The 12,639-nt window shown below is 36.0% G+C and overlaps 2 protein-coding genes and 1 pseudogene across 3 annotated transcripts in view; 2 read left to right on the forward strand and 1 right to left on the reverse strand.

Annotated features, from left to right (window-relative positions):
• The window catches only part of LOC107684971 (AH receptor-interacting protein), a 10,897-nt gene extending 8,331 nt beyond the window's left edge, over positions 1-2,566 (forward strand). The window contains exons 6-7 of the mRNA XM_016481363.1: positions 1,382-1,614; positions 1,735-2,566. Coding sequence (XP_016336849.1) covers positions 1,382-1,614; positions 1,735-1,740 — 239 coding nt within the window. The 3' untranslated portion in view covers positions 1,741-2,566. The remainder of the gene's footprint in view (positions 1-1,381; positions 1,615-1,734) is intronic.
• Positions 2,567-2,598: 32 nt separating this feature from the next.
• LOC107684972 (cyclin-dependent kinase 2-associated protein 2-like) lies at positions 2,599-6,034 on the reverse strand. Of its 2 annotated transcripts, XM_016481365.1 has the most exons (6): positions 5,910-6,034; positions 5,741-5,796; positions 5,312-5,469; positions 4,776-4,867; positions 3,481-3,601; positions 2,599-2,912 (listed from the first exon to the last, which is right to left on the reverse strand). In XM_016481365.1, the coding sequence occupies exons 3-6, from the start codon at positions 5,364-5,366 to the stop codon at positions 2,845-2,847; spliced, it is 336 nt and encodes a 111-aa protein (XP_016336851.1). In that variant the 5' UTR covers positions 5,367-5,469; positions 5,741-5,796; positions 5,910-6,034; the 3' UTR covers positions 2,599-2,844. The 2 variants fall into 2 exon arrangements, with proteins under 2 accessions (XP_016336851.1, XP_016336852.1); XM_016481366.1 differs by lacking the exon at positions 5,910-6,034 and having other exon boundaries at positions 5,741-5,903.
• A 1,534-nt stretch (positions 6,035-7,568) lies between these two features.
• On the forward strand, positions 7,569-12,349 carry LOC107684978 (leucine-rich repeat LGI family member 2-like; annotated as a pseudogene).
• The last annotated feature ends 290 nt before the right edge of the window (positions 12,350-12,639 follow it).

Raw genomic sequence — 12,639 nt, forward strand, 5'->3', positions numbered from 1 at the left:
AAAAACCTTTATAATCTATAACATTAAACTTATTTCATGTTTCCTCTAAACCATGTTTTTTTAGGTATCAAGATCAAAAGCACCCTGTGTAATTTATAAACTTTTTTTTAATTTTGTATTATAACAATACATTCAATTAGTATAATAAGACACAATCAGGAAGCATAAGTTACCAATCAAATGAAATCAATATAAAAAAATTAATCTTTGCACTACAAATGTGGCACAGAAGAACACAAAAGTGGCATTTAGGTATATTTACAGACTGCGTTTAATGAGGCTCAGAGGTAGCATAAAAGCATTTAAATTCATAATTTTATGTGATGAATGTTTTAAAGTAAGTTCTGAATATAGAAATATTAAATTATTTAAATAGGTGGTGGCAAGTCACTCTGTCACTGAATCATTCATTCAGTCGATTGGTTCAAACAGCTAATTCATTCAGGAACGAAGCAAGTGACTGTTCAAAAAGATTAATTCAAAAATTATTATTATTATATATTGCGCTACGTTTATGTGCGTAGGCTATTGAATGAATAAAACATAGAAATCCCTTTCATTTCCAAAAAAAATCTAACCAGTTGGAGCTGGAACGTCGTCCTCCCTCAAAATTCACTCCCCGGACTCGGTCCCCCGCGTTCCCCCCCATTTCCAGCCCTGGTTAGTGTAGCAAAACCATGGTTAATTTGTGGTTACCATGGATTAACTATAGTAACCATAGTTTTTTTCCCCCATTTTAAAAATGGTTTAAAGGCTGAGATGTGAAGGCCATGATCATTAAATGTTTTGTTTTTGTGAAAATCTGTATCTGAACTGTAAATCATGCTTTCTACAATCATTTTACAGTTTAATGTTATCATAGATACTGCCCTTCCCTGCTTATATGGTATTAATTTTAATTGTGCAGGTCTTAAAAAGTCTTTAATTTGAGCTTTAAAATCCTGCAGAAACCCTGTTCTTTATAACAACCCACTTTGTTCATTGATTACAAGTCTAGCTTTAATTAGTGAAAGTGACGTGACGTGTAGCCAAGTATGGTGTTCCATACTTGGAATTTGTGGTCTGCATTTAACCCATCCAAGTGAACACACACACACAACCGGAGCATTAACGCCCCCCACCTACAATCCCTGCCGGTACCAGGACTCGAACCCGCAACCTTTGGGTTACAAGTCCGACTCTCTAACCATTAGGCCTTCTACAGTATTTTTAGGTTAATAAAAAGCTGCACTATTATCATGTGCCTTACAAACAAGCTAAGGTTAACTAAAATACTAAACTGTTTTTTTTAAACAAGACTTAGCATGAGCGTGCTCCTACCATGAGTAACATTTATAATTTGTATTACAGATGCCCAAACTCATTCTTGTCTTTCTCATAGATAATGTGAAGGCATATTTCAAACGAGGGAAAGCTCATGCAGCAGTATGGAATGAAGCAGAGGCAAAAGCTGACTTTGCCAAAGTGATTGAATTAGACCCATCACTTGAAACCTCAGTTGCAAAGGAGTTGAGGGCAATGGAGGATCGCATTCGGGAAAAACAGAAAGAGGAGAAGGGACGCTACAAAAACCTTTTTAACTACAGCAGCAAAGCCTCTGCTGCAGCTTCCACGGTTCGTTCGGTCTTCCATCTCATAAGCAAACTTTAAATTATTGAATATTTATAAACTATTGTTAAACAACAACAAAAACTGCTAAGTTAAGTAACCTATGCTATTTTCCTCTCTTTTTAGGGCTGAAACAAAAATGAACTTCCAATTTTACATTTATATGGATGCAGTTAGGCCAGTGTCAAGTTGGAGCACATGCACTCTGATAAATTGGTCCCCCACACAAGTTCATCATATTTTTATCACCACCTCCTCATGTTTTGTTAGTAAATTGATACACCAGTGAGGAGTGCATAGCTTTAAATGCACTTGAATCCATCCATTTATCCCTGGAGTAACCCATCATTTATTGAGAAGTGCCCATTTTCATTGAGTTGCTAATGGGATCTGCATCTCCTGTGAACCAGAAATTAGTAAATACCAGCTTACTGCCCTGTTACCTTGTATATTCAGTCTTTGGATATAGTTGATAGAACCCAGCTCATTAAGGTCTGTGCTTTTTAAGGGCAGTGTGAAAAACCAAACTTGAAAGACAATCTGAAGATGATAAAATACTAGTCTGGTTAAATAGGATTTCTTTGACTATATCCCCCTTTCCCTCAATTTTTATGTTATTCTTTTGTATTCATCATGTTTATTCATTTTATTGCTATTACCCTCATTGTCTTTATATGTATACTACACATTTAATATCGGAATATTAAGGAAATTAGAAGGCCTATGAAATATGGAAGTGAAAGACACAATGTAAACACTGTGATGGCACATGTAAAAGTATCCACTTCCCCATCATTGAAACTGAAAACATATTCATTCACATTGTGTTGTTCATTAATGGATTTGTCAGTTACATCTATATATGTCACTACAAATAAATTGCTATTTTCGACTGCCTTTGTGGTGACTGAAGCCAAATAAAATTCTTTGAAAACCAAGCAACTCATGCATTCAGTGGAATTGAAAATTGGACAAATTGTTTGTATTGTGTTTTTTGTTTGTTTGTTTTTTTATTTAAATACAGAATTGCAAAAATTGGGCTTAAAAAACTGATATGCTAATCGCATTTACACTACATGAGGTGTACAACGGGGAGATGGCTATGCATGATGGAAAAAGGTCATTAAGAAAGATAGAAAGACATGGTGTTGTAATAGCTTGGCAAAGAGAAGGAGCATGCAGACCAATAGGGCAAGATAAGACAAGTACCAGAGGGAGGGTGCGTGTGTGTGGATGTTATGTGCGAACACTTCGCTCTGTCTCCGCTAGACACTCCCTGACAAGAGCACGTGCGTGGATGATACCTGATAAAAGACAGAAAGATACATCAGCCATTTCAAACAAGCAAACATTTAACCAAATAATAAGACCATGTGCTAACATACAAACGTGCAAAATGACTACTGTAAGTGGTTATGTTGATTGACAGACCATTTACTAATGAACCAGGTAGCAGTGATTGTAAAATACTGTATTTGTATGTATACTATAAATAGACGTTAAAAAAAGCATTACAGATCAGGCATTAGAAGTTGCAACTTTTACATGTACTGCAACTTCAATAAGTAATCAATATAATTTAAAAAAAATCTATAGTACAAATAAGTGGCTTGTTTGCACTGTAATTAATGGCTACTGGAATTATAAATATTCTGAACACATTTTCTATATTAATTTTACTTAAGTGACGAGCACCACAACAGCTTAGTAAGAAAGTCTTTGTGCTGACAAAATAAACATTGTAAGTGATCTCGCACAGATCTGAAAATCACAACTGCCCTTAGGCCCTTAGGCTCACATTATTCTAGTGGACTAAACGTCACACTGTTACAAATGTGCTGCATGTACTTTAGTCCAAAGGGTTTGGAATACCTCTCTTCAGCCTCTCCATGGCACTTTTGCTGCCAGCATAGGTAGGACGAATTTCACGGCTCATCTCCTCAATGACAGAGAGCAGCTCACTATAGGTAGATCCCTGTGACACTTTAACAGGCTATAGAATACAAGAGAAGTCTAAGTGATATGAATCCTCTTTTTTATGAGATGTGTGTGTATATATGTATGTGTGTGTGTATATATATATATATATATATACACACACACACACACACAGTATATACGCTAGTGCTGGGCGGTATACCGGTTCATACCGAATACCGGTGTTTATTTTTGTTATATTAATTTTTAAAATATAAATTTTTGGTCATACCGCCCAGCACTAATATACGCATTCTCATACTACCCTTTCAAAAGTTTGGAATAAAATTTTTTTTTTAATGTTTTGTAAGAAGTCTATTGTGCTCACCAAGGCTGCATTTATTTAATCACAAACACAGTGAAAAGAGTTATATTTTGAAATATTATAATTTTAAAATAAGTTTACTATTTTGAATATATTTTAAAGTTTCAAGTCCTGCGATGGCAAAGATGAATTTTCAGCTGTCGTTACTCCTTCTGAAATCATTGTAATATGCTGATTTGGTTTTTATCAATTATTGTTGCTCTATTAATAATAATGGTTCTTAATATTAGTGTTTTTGTTGCTTAATATTTTCAGGATTCTCTGATGAATATAAAGTTAAAAAAACAGCATTTATTTGAAATAGTTACAATATTTATAATGTTACGTAAGATTTCTGTCACTTTTGATCAATTTATTGCATCCTCGCTGAATAAAAATAATCCCCCCCCCATCTAATTTAACCCAAACTTTTGAACAGTAGTGTATCACAGTTTCTACAAAAATATTAAGTAGCACAATTGTCACCGTTGATTATTAAGAAGAAATGTTTCTTAAGCAGCAAATCCATATATTAGAATGATTTCTGAAGGACCATGTGACACTGATTAGTAAAATAATGGCTGCTGAAAATTCAGAATCGCCACCACAGGAATAAGTCACATTTGAAAATGAAAACTTTTATATTTTAATGTAATATTTCAAAATATTACTGTTTTTATTGTATGTTACTGTATTTTGATTAAATATATGCATCATTAGTGAGCATATGAAACCTCTTTCAAAAAAAAAAAAAAAAACAACATTCAAAACTTTAAACCAGTAGTGTATTTATTCCAAATAAAACAGACCGATTGGGCATTTATCATCATAATTTAAAGTCTGCAAATGTATCTAAAAAGCCCACTGCTATAAAAATTTAACTTACTTGTACAAAGCCCATTGATGGTGGACCAAAGTCACTAAATGCTGGTCTAAAGTTAGAAGAGGAAGCCAGTGATGGAGATGAGCCACATGATCCTAATACCAGAGAGCAAGAGGAAGACCAATCACAAATCAAGGAAGTGTCAAAAGGCCAAACTCGACCAATGACGTCTCGCCACCCAGTGCGTGTATGAAAGGAAGTGAGGTAAAATACAGCCAATTTTAGATGCACTGATGTGATGGCATGGTACACTCACAAATGGGTAAGAAAACGGTTAGCTTTTAAACCTAAACGCGATAGGGTGCGGTTAGCAGCACAATATACCACATTTATGTAATGAGCGAGACAGATGGCTATGGCTCCTTTAACTCCTCCCCCTTTATCCGTGTCTCTGACCTCTTTTACAGTAGGTTCACTGACCCCTTTCCCCGGGATTAAAACGGTGCGTTTGAAAAGATACTGGACAAAAACTACCTCAAATGGAATAAATATGAATGTAAAAAAAGAAATGAATGAACCGAGAGCACAATGAAACTCACCTGGTGGCGTGTGGTTGGAGCCGGTGGGTGCGGGGGCGATCGGCTTGTAACTCATATTTACACCGCCGTCGACTGTAACCTCGCTTGATAAAGTTTCTGCTTATCTTCTGAATGTAATCTCGACGGGCTTTAGTATCTGAAGCAGGAACGATGCTGACCTAATGTAAACACAGAGTAGATATACAGATAGGCATAAGAAGAGGTGAGAGACATGATAAAGGCTAGCGGACAGAAAAGACGGTCCCCTCTAACGTTAAACTTAACCGGCTTCAAACCGTGCCTTCTCTATAGAAACCCACTGTGATTGACTGACTTTCTCAATATTGTCAACTAGGGTAAAATAACGACTCGTTTTATATAAATACGAAATATATTTATAGAGTGGAGAATGCCTGTAGTGGTTTATGAAAGGTACATTTAACTACCCACCTCTTCCGCGAACTCGCTCGACAGCGACACACGCTAAATATCCAACAAGCCGACAACTGAAACAAACAACAACAACCGTGAACACTTCGCGATACGTTGGGCAGTTTACGATGGTTTCAGGTCGCCGGTCTACACTTGTTCGAGGAGGTAAATGAGGAATATAACGCACGGGAATAGTTTCGTTCCGCGGAGGTGTCGGTTCTTCTCCTCTCTTCCTGCGCGTGCTAGCCTGCTATGTTATTTTCCCATGATACTCGGCAAAAAGAGTGACTGCGTCATCAGGCACGCGCCTTTGCCCTCTCTCTCTTCCACAATGAAGATTCCATTCTGGAATTTTCTTGTTGAGGTGTGTGGAGAGAGTGGGCAACAATGAGATGGGAAAACGTTTGGAAAATCATCTAAAGTCGTTTTATTTATTTATTTATTTATTTATAGAATGGCATAGAGTAGTAGAAAATAATAGAATAAAGCAAAATGGAATAAATTCTATGAATTCTTTTTTGTCAATATGCAGGGTATTCACTACTGCATGAGATGTACAGTACAATAAACGATGCAATGTGCAATGTACACAAAACATAAATATTAAATATCAATGTTTATTGACTGGCAGCTGTTTAAAGGAAAATGTTCTTTAATCAGGATGTTTTAGCTGTTAGTGATTTCAGGCTTCTTTGACACGCTGGGTGAGATGGTTCCATTGTAATCTTTTAATGTGTATTGTTGGTGCATTAGATGTGCTAAAGGGAGATCAGTACCTATGAGCCAAAATAAGTCATTTCAGTGCCATACTGATGGATGCTGTCCGAATGGTCTCCACAATGGTAGTTTAAAAACAGACTAAACTGCTGACTGGTTTTTGATTTTCCTTACGAAGTAGAGTTTTTGATGGGCCTTTCTGATGAGGTGGTCTGTATTGATTTGCCTTTTTAAAGTGCTGCAAATATAGGAATTTGCAGTCTGTAATGATCCTTTGTTTTCTGTTGATGCATTGGGAGTTTGCTCTGCAGGAAAACCCGATGAAAACTTCTGATGTATACTTCAGTAAAAGTGGCAGACTGTAGGAGTGGAGGCCATTTCACTGTCATCAATTTAAGCCCCTCCCCTGGTCACATATAGACAGAAAGCACTTACATGCTGAAATCAGATCTGCTTCTAAATGATTAATGCTGTGCATACTGTGGAGTCCATTATTTGCAGTCATGTTTATTACTGGTTGCCAGAAAAATTGCTGTCACTTATGCAGCATCTACTAGTATAACCTGTAGGGAAATAGACAACATAAATACAGCTTGAGCTCATATTAATGTAAATAATATTATATTATACAATAAATGTAACATTAACCAGTGACTAGTGTCGATGAAGCTTGATACACAAGACACAGAAGCCATTCATTCAACGAACTGCTGCGTCATTACCACATAGCCTATTACACGTTGACACTTGTTTTCATTGCCAAGATAATATGTGCATTTTCATACTTGCTCCACATATACAGATGAACAGTTTTGTTCATATTACATTTAACCTATTTCAGTTAATAGCCTGTAGCAAAGAGGAAAACAGTAAGAGGTTTGATAAAACAATAATCAGCACATTTTAAAAGCATCTAAAGGCAAGTACAAACACAAATAAACAGTAGTGGTATGATTTTACTGTTGCATGCCTACTTTCATTAGCTTTATTGGACTCGTGATGCCTCCTCTAATGGGACAGCCTAAAGCGCTGACTGCATCAGAGCTGCTGATTCTGAAGTCAGTCCTTCATGCTGCACTTCACTGTGCTGCGGGACGGGAGCGTTTGGTTTCGACTCTGCTTCAAAACCATGCATCTTACAAACGATAAACACCATCCGAAAGTGTCTTTTGGTAACTTTACTGTTCATTTGTTAAGTTCAACTGTCCCGATCAAAGCGAATATTCAAATGCACTTGTACGACAGATTCCATCAATTGCGTCGGTTCGCTTCTCATCCCACGGACTATACCGAGTGACATCAACTCTGTAAGTGTAATATTATGTTCGCGTAGCAATTTCTTTTGCAAAAATGTTTATAATTTTATCAAACATAGTGGGAGATAGCCTATATTTGTGTTTTCGAAACTGAACGTGCATCGTAGTGATTGGTACAAAACGATAAACAAAAGAAGAGGCATATTTATTCATTTATAATATTTTTTAGGAGTTAATTGCAGTTTCCCAGAAATCAAGGAGGCTATGTTCTCGCTATAATGTCCTCGCTGCAGTTACTGTAAGTGACTGCTGCATCACTTTTAATAAATGTACCTGTTTATCCGCATTAGAAAACACCAACACGTTGAGTATACAAGTGTCAGGGATTCATCACAGTCACTTCAGTCACCATCCAGGATAATTACCCGATCACAGTCACCTGAGTTCTGATCACCCGCACCTGCTGTCACCAATCAAGCCACACTACAAATACACACACAGCACAGTCACTCACTGTCCGGTCTACCGTTCACTCCTACGAACTACTCTGGACTCTCTCTGCCAAATTCTCCTAGAACGAATTACCTGCTGTTCCTCCCACGATCCTCCAACGACTCCTTGGAAACGGCTCCTTGGAAACGGCTCCACGATCTCCAACGTAACCGGCATACGATCCTCTCCATCAGAACTCAGATAAGCACCCTGGAACCATTCACTGTGTTGACATTCACCTGCCTTTAACTCACCTATTCCAGTCATCCACTTACCCAGTCAATAAACCATCCTGTTTTGCACTTACCTGTTGTGTCTGGCCTTGCTTTGTGACAACAAGGCATTCTTTGTTATGCTGGTCATATTTATGTTTTAGAATTTTCTGGCAAATTCTGACATCTTTTCTCTTAGTCTCCTTAGTTCTAATTAATTTTCTGAAATCAAGGAGGATGCATTCTCAGGGCTTCCTCATCTTGAGTATTTGTAAGTATTTGGACAGCTTTTATGCATTTAAATTAATGAACAAAAATGTTATCATCTTTACAGTATTACTGACGTATTTGTTGGATGCCTAGACCACTTTATCCATATCCCTGCAGAGTGATTGGATGAAGTACTTTTTGTCGCCTACATTTTGTCTCATTTTATTTCTCTAACCAGATTTATTGAAGGTAACAAGATTGAAGAGATAAACAAATATGCCTTCAGAGGACTTAGGGATGTTACACATCTGTATGACATACAGCAAGCAAAGGTTGTATTTATTTAGACACAGATTTCTGGTAGGCATCATTTAATTGAGAAGGTAATATATTTGTTTATTTTATTTCAAATTGTCCATACATAATGTTATACATTGCTGTTTATTATAAGGCACACTGTAAAGTGCCTTAAATCCTGATTTATTGTAGATAAATAAATATAAACTATAAATACCCAAATGGAAATGTATTATATTGCCATATATCAAGAGTGATATTGCCATATTACTTATAAGGCGATATACAATTTTCACATACATACATTCTCTGGGTAGATGAAGACAAGTTTATAACATATGATATCCCTACAGTAAATGTACATATGTTAATAATATTTATATGATGCTGTTTTATATGGTATATATGCAGCAACCATATGTCAACAATGCATATTTTATGTGCTTATAAACGTATAAACAAAAAAATTGTTTGTGTATTTTAATAATTTTTTAAAACACATCTCTTTTATTATTTATTATATTTAATTAAATACTCTCAACCTGTATTGACATGTTTTAGGATAAATATTATATATGCAGTATTATACAAAAAACTACGTATTGTATTTATAAACGAGGACATTCATAAATGTCGTGTAATGAAGGTTTTCACAGCTTTGATAAGTGAAAGTGAAAAGTGAAAGTGATGTGACGTGGCCAAGTATGGTGACCCATACTCGGAATTAGTGCTCTGCCTTTATCCCATCCAAAGTGCACGAACACACACCTGGAGCAGTGGGTGTGGTTCGCTTGATTCGCTTAATATTGTCTACACACATATTTAACATATATTTAACATTTCTGCACTCACACAGACACAAAATGCAAGACTGAAAATTGAGTAAATAAGTAAACTATGAATATTAACCTAGAAAGTGCTGCCCTACCACAATTTCTGATTGCCCCTCCAGTCCAGCGAGCCTATAGTACCGGGCCTGTATGTACATGACATATGTCCAAAACGTTTTACATATTTGAATGGGCCATATATATATATTTATTTCTGGTAGTTTTTAACTTTATGTTGACGTTTTGCATATATGGAATTGTTCTGATTTCGAATATATTTCACATATGGAAATGTAATATATGTACATATATTATATGAATTTAGTCTCTAAATTCTGAGGCTAAATTCAGAAACGCTTGTTTTGTTTACTGTGTGGAGACGTGCTGATATCGCGTTTGGTCTCGTTCTGTATCGCGTACTACTTGTTTTACTTCTGTTTCAGTTTTTTTTTACCATTTCTTACTATATGTAAGTTGTTTTTTTTTAACGTAAGTTTGGCAGTGTTATTTTTTAGGATTACTGATATGTATATGTATGTATGTATGTGTGTATATGTATGTATGTATGTGTGTATGGTTGTTTTTTTGGTGTTTGGCTTAGTGTTATGTTAGAATCATTATTATACTCATACCTTTTGTTCTTTAATATTTTGAATTAGTTTTAGCTTTGTTTTTTGTTTTTCATTTAAATAAGTTTTGAAATTTTGTTGTATGCATTTGTCATTTTCATTTAATTTCTTTATTTTTAAAATGTGTATAAGTAGTATTTATAACGTTTTAGCCTTTTGTTTTGTATCTGTTTTTAGTTGTTTTAGTATTACAATTGATTGCTTCTGTTGTCCTCATTTGTAAGTCGCTTTGGATAAAAGCATCTGCTAAATGACTAAATAAATAAATAAATAAAAATATATTTCATTTGCGTAAAGTCTATCCATTTGTATTAATTCATTTCCTCTCTGTTTTTACAGGTCATTAGCAAATAACAATTTAAAAACACTGCCCAGGGGTATTTTTTCTGATCTGCGCTCTTTGATTGAACTGAGTTTTTCAGTTCACTGTTTGCAAATGTGCTCATACAATCAACATATTACCAAAACAACCACTTACATATACCATGCTAAATAGCTGGGAAGCAATGATATTGCAGTCACATAATGTAGATATGATTTTGTTTATTTGCAGAGTTTTTTAGAGTGTTTTGATAATTTCATCTCTAATAAACTGAGATCTGTGTGGGAACATGTTCCATTGCGACTGTGAATCCATGTGGCTGATGCTGTGGTTGAAGCGATCCAATGCCACAACCTCTGATGTTTACTGTGCCAGTCCATCTGGCATGAAGGGTGTCCTATTAAAGGATGTCCCAGAAAAACACAGCAAGTGTGTCTCCACAGGTAACTAAATTTCTGTTCCTTAGATATCTCAGATTTGATGTTGAAGTTTTGCATTGAGTGTCTTGATAAATGCAGTGAAAAGATGTGAAGGTGTGATTTGCTTACACTTGTTTAGTGACAATGAATAAATGTGCTTCCATATGTCTGGCTCTTTTCCCTTCAGATTTTGTTGAGCATCAAATAGTGAATACTCATTCAATGTCAGCAGACATCTTCTCTCACAAAGATGATATATATATATGTCGCTATGGCAGTTCCAAACTCAGACAGCTGCATAATCATGGAATGGGATCATATTGAGACTAAATTCAGGCCTTTTGATAACATCACAGGTTTGACTCCATAATCATTTGTCATATGTCATAAAAATGAAAGAGTACAGATGGAGATTTCATTTTTTAAATATTATATTTCAGGACGGTCTGTTGTTGGATGCCGGTCTGTTCTGATCAACGAGCAGGCATTTGTCATTGTCTCCCAACTCTTCGATGTCTTCCCTACAAATATGACCAAGCACAGAATAAGTTCAGGCAGTTGAAATGCTTAATGTGTCCAAGCCGAATGACATCAAAGTCTTCCAGATTGGAGATGACTGGTTCTTCCTAATTGTGGACAGTTCCAAAGCTGGAATGACAACTCTTTTTAAATGGAATGAAACTGGTTTCTACTCATACCAGTTCCTTCATGAGTGGTTTCGTGATACAGATGCAGAGTTTTTTATTTAGATGGCAAATCTGTCCTCATACTTGTGAGCCGTTCCCAGGTTCCTGTTATCTACCAATGGAACAAGAGCACCCAGAAGTTTGTTCTCCATGATGAGATAGCAAATATGGATGACATTGTCAGCATGAAGGCCTTTAGGATCAATGATGTGCCCTACCTTGCACTCGCCTGCTACATTGGTGACTTAAAAGTCATGAAGTGGACGGGCAAACACTTTGAGGAAGTACGGGGCTTCCCTTCACGTGGCGCCACAGTATTACAGCCCATCAAGTTCAAAGACCAGCACTATTTGATTCTGAGCAGTGATTATTCTTTCTTCCAGATCTTCAGGTGGGATGAGGAAAACCAGAATTTTATCAAGTTCAGGGATGTGCATGTTCATTGGCCACGCTCATTCACAGCACTGTCCACAGACCAGCGTGATTTTGTGCTGGCCACCAGTTTCAAAGGCAAAACCAAGTTTTTTGAACATATTTCAGTGGATTATAATAAATGAGTCATATGCTGTTACTTGCTGTATCTGGGCAAATGCTAAAAAAAAGTATATTCTTTAATATATGTATACATGTAACCATAATATTTATGAATGTAATGCTTCTTCAACAAAAAGGCCAAAACCCAGTGCCTATTTTCAGTCTTGCTATTTATGCAACATTTTCTATAAAAGTTTAAATAAATAATGCTCTGCTGCTTAATTTATTCAGACCTCGAAAATACCTGACTATTTGATTATATCAGGGCCCTTTTAAATAATTTCTTTGTGATATATCAGGTGCTCTGGCTTCA

Source organism: Sinocyclocheilus anshuiensis, unplaced genomic scaffold (genome assembly GCF_001515605.1).
Source record: "Sinocyclocheilus anshuiensis isolate Anshui unplaced genomic scaffold, SAMN03320099.WGS_v1.1 scaffold685, whole genome shotgun sequence".
Classification (NCBI taxonomy): Eukaryota; Metazoa; Chordata; class Actinopteri; order Cypriniformes; family Cyprinidae; genus Sinocyclocheilus; species Sinocyclocheilus anshuiensis.

Excerpts from the sequence above, each read along its gene's own strand:
- LOC107684972 (XM_016481365.1), bottom strand. The coding sequence starts at position 5,366 with ATGAGTTACAAGCCGATCGCCCCCGCACCCACCGGCTCCAACCACACG. Across the intron at positions 3,602-4,775 it reads CATCAATGGGCTTTGTACAA|CCTGTTAAAGTGTCACAGGG; the intron begins GTAAGTTAAATT and ends TGTATTCTATAG. Across the intron at positions 2,913-3,480 it reads CATGGAGAGGCTGAAGAGAG|GTATCATCCACGCACGTGCT; the intron begins GTATTCCAAACC and ends GTCTTTTATCAG.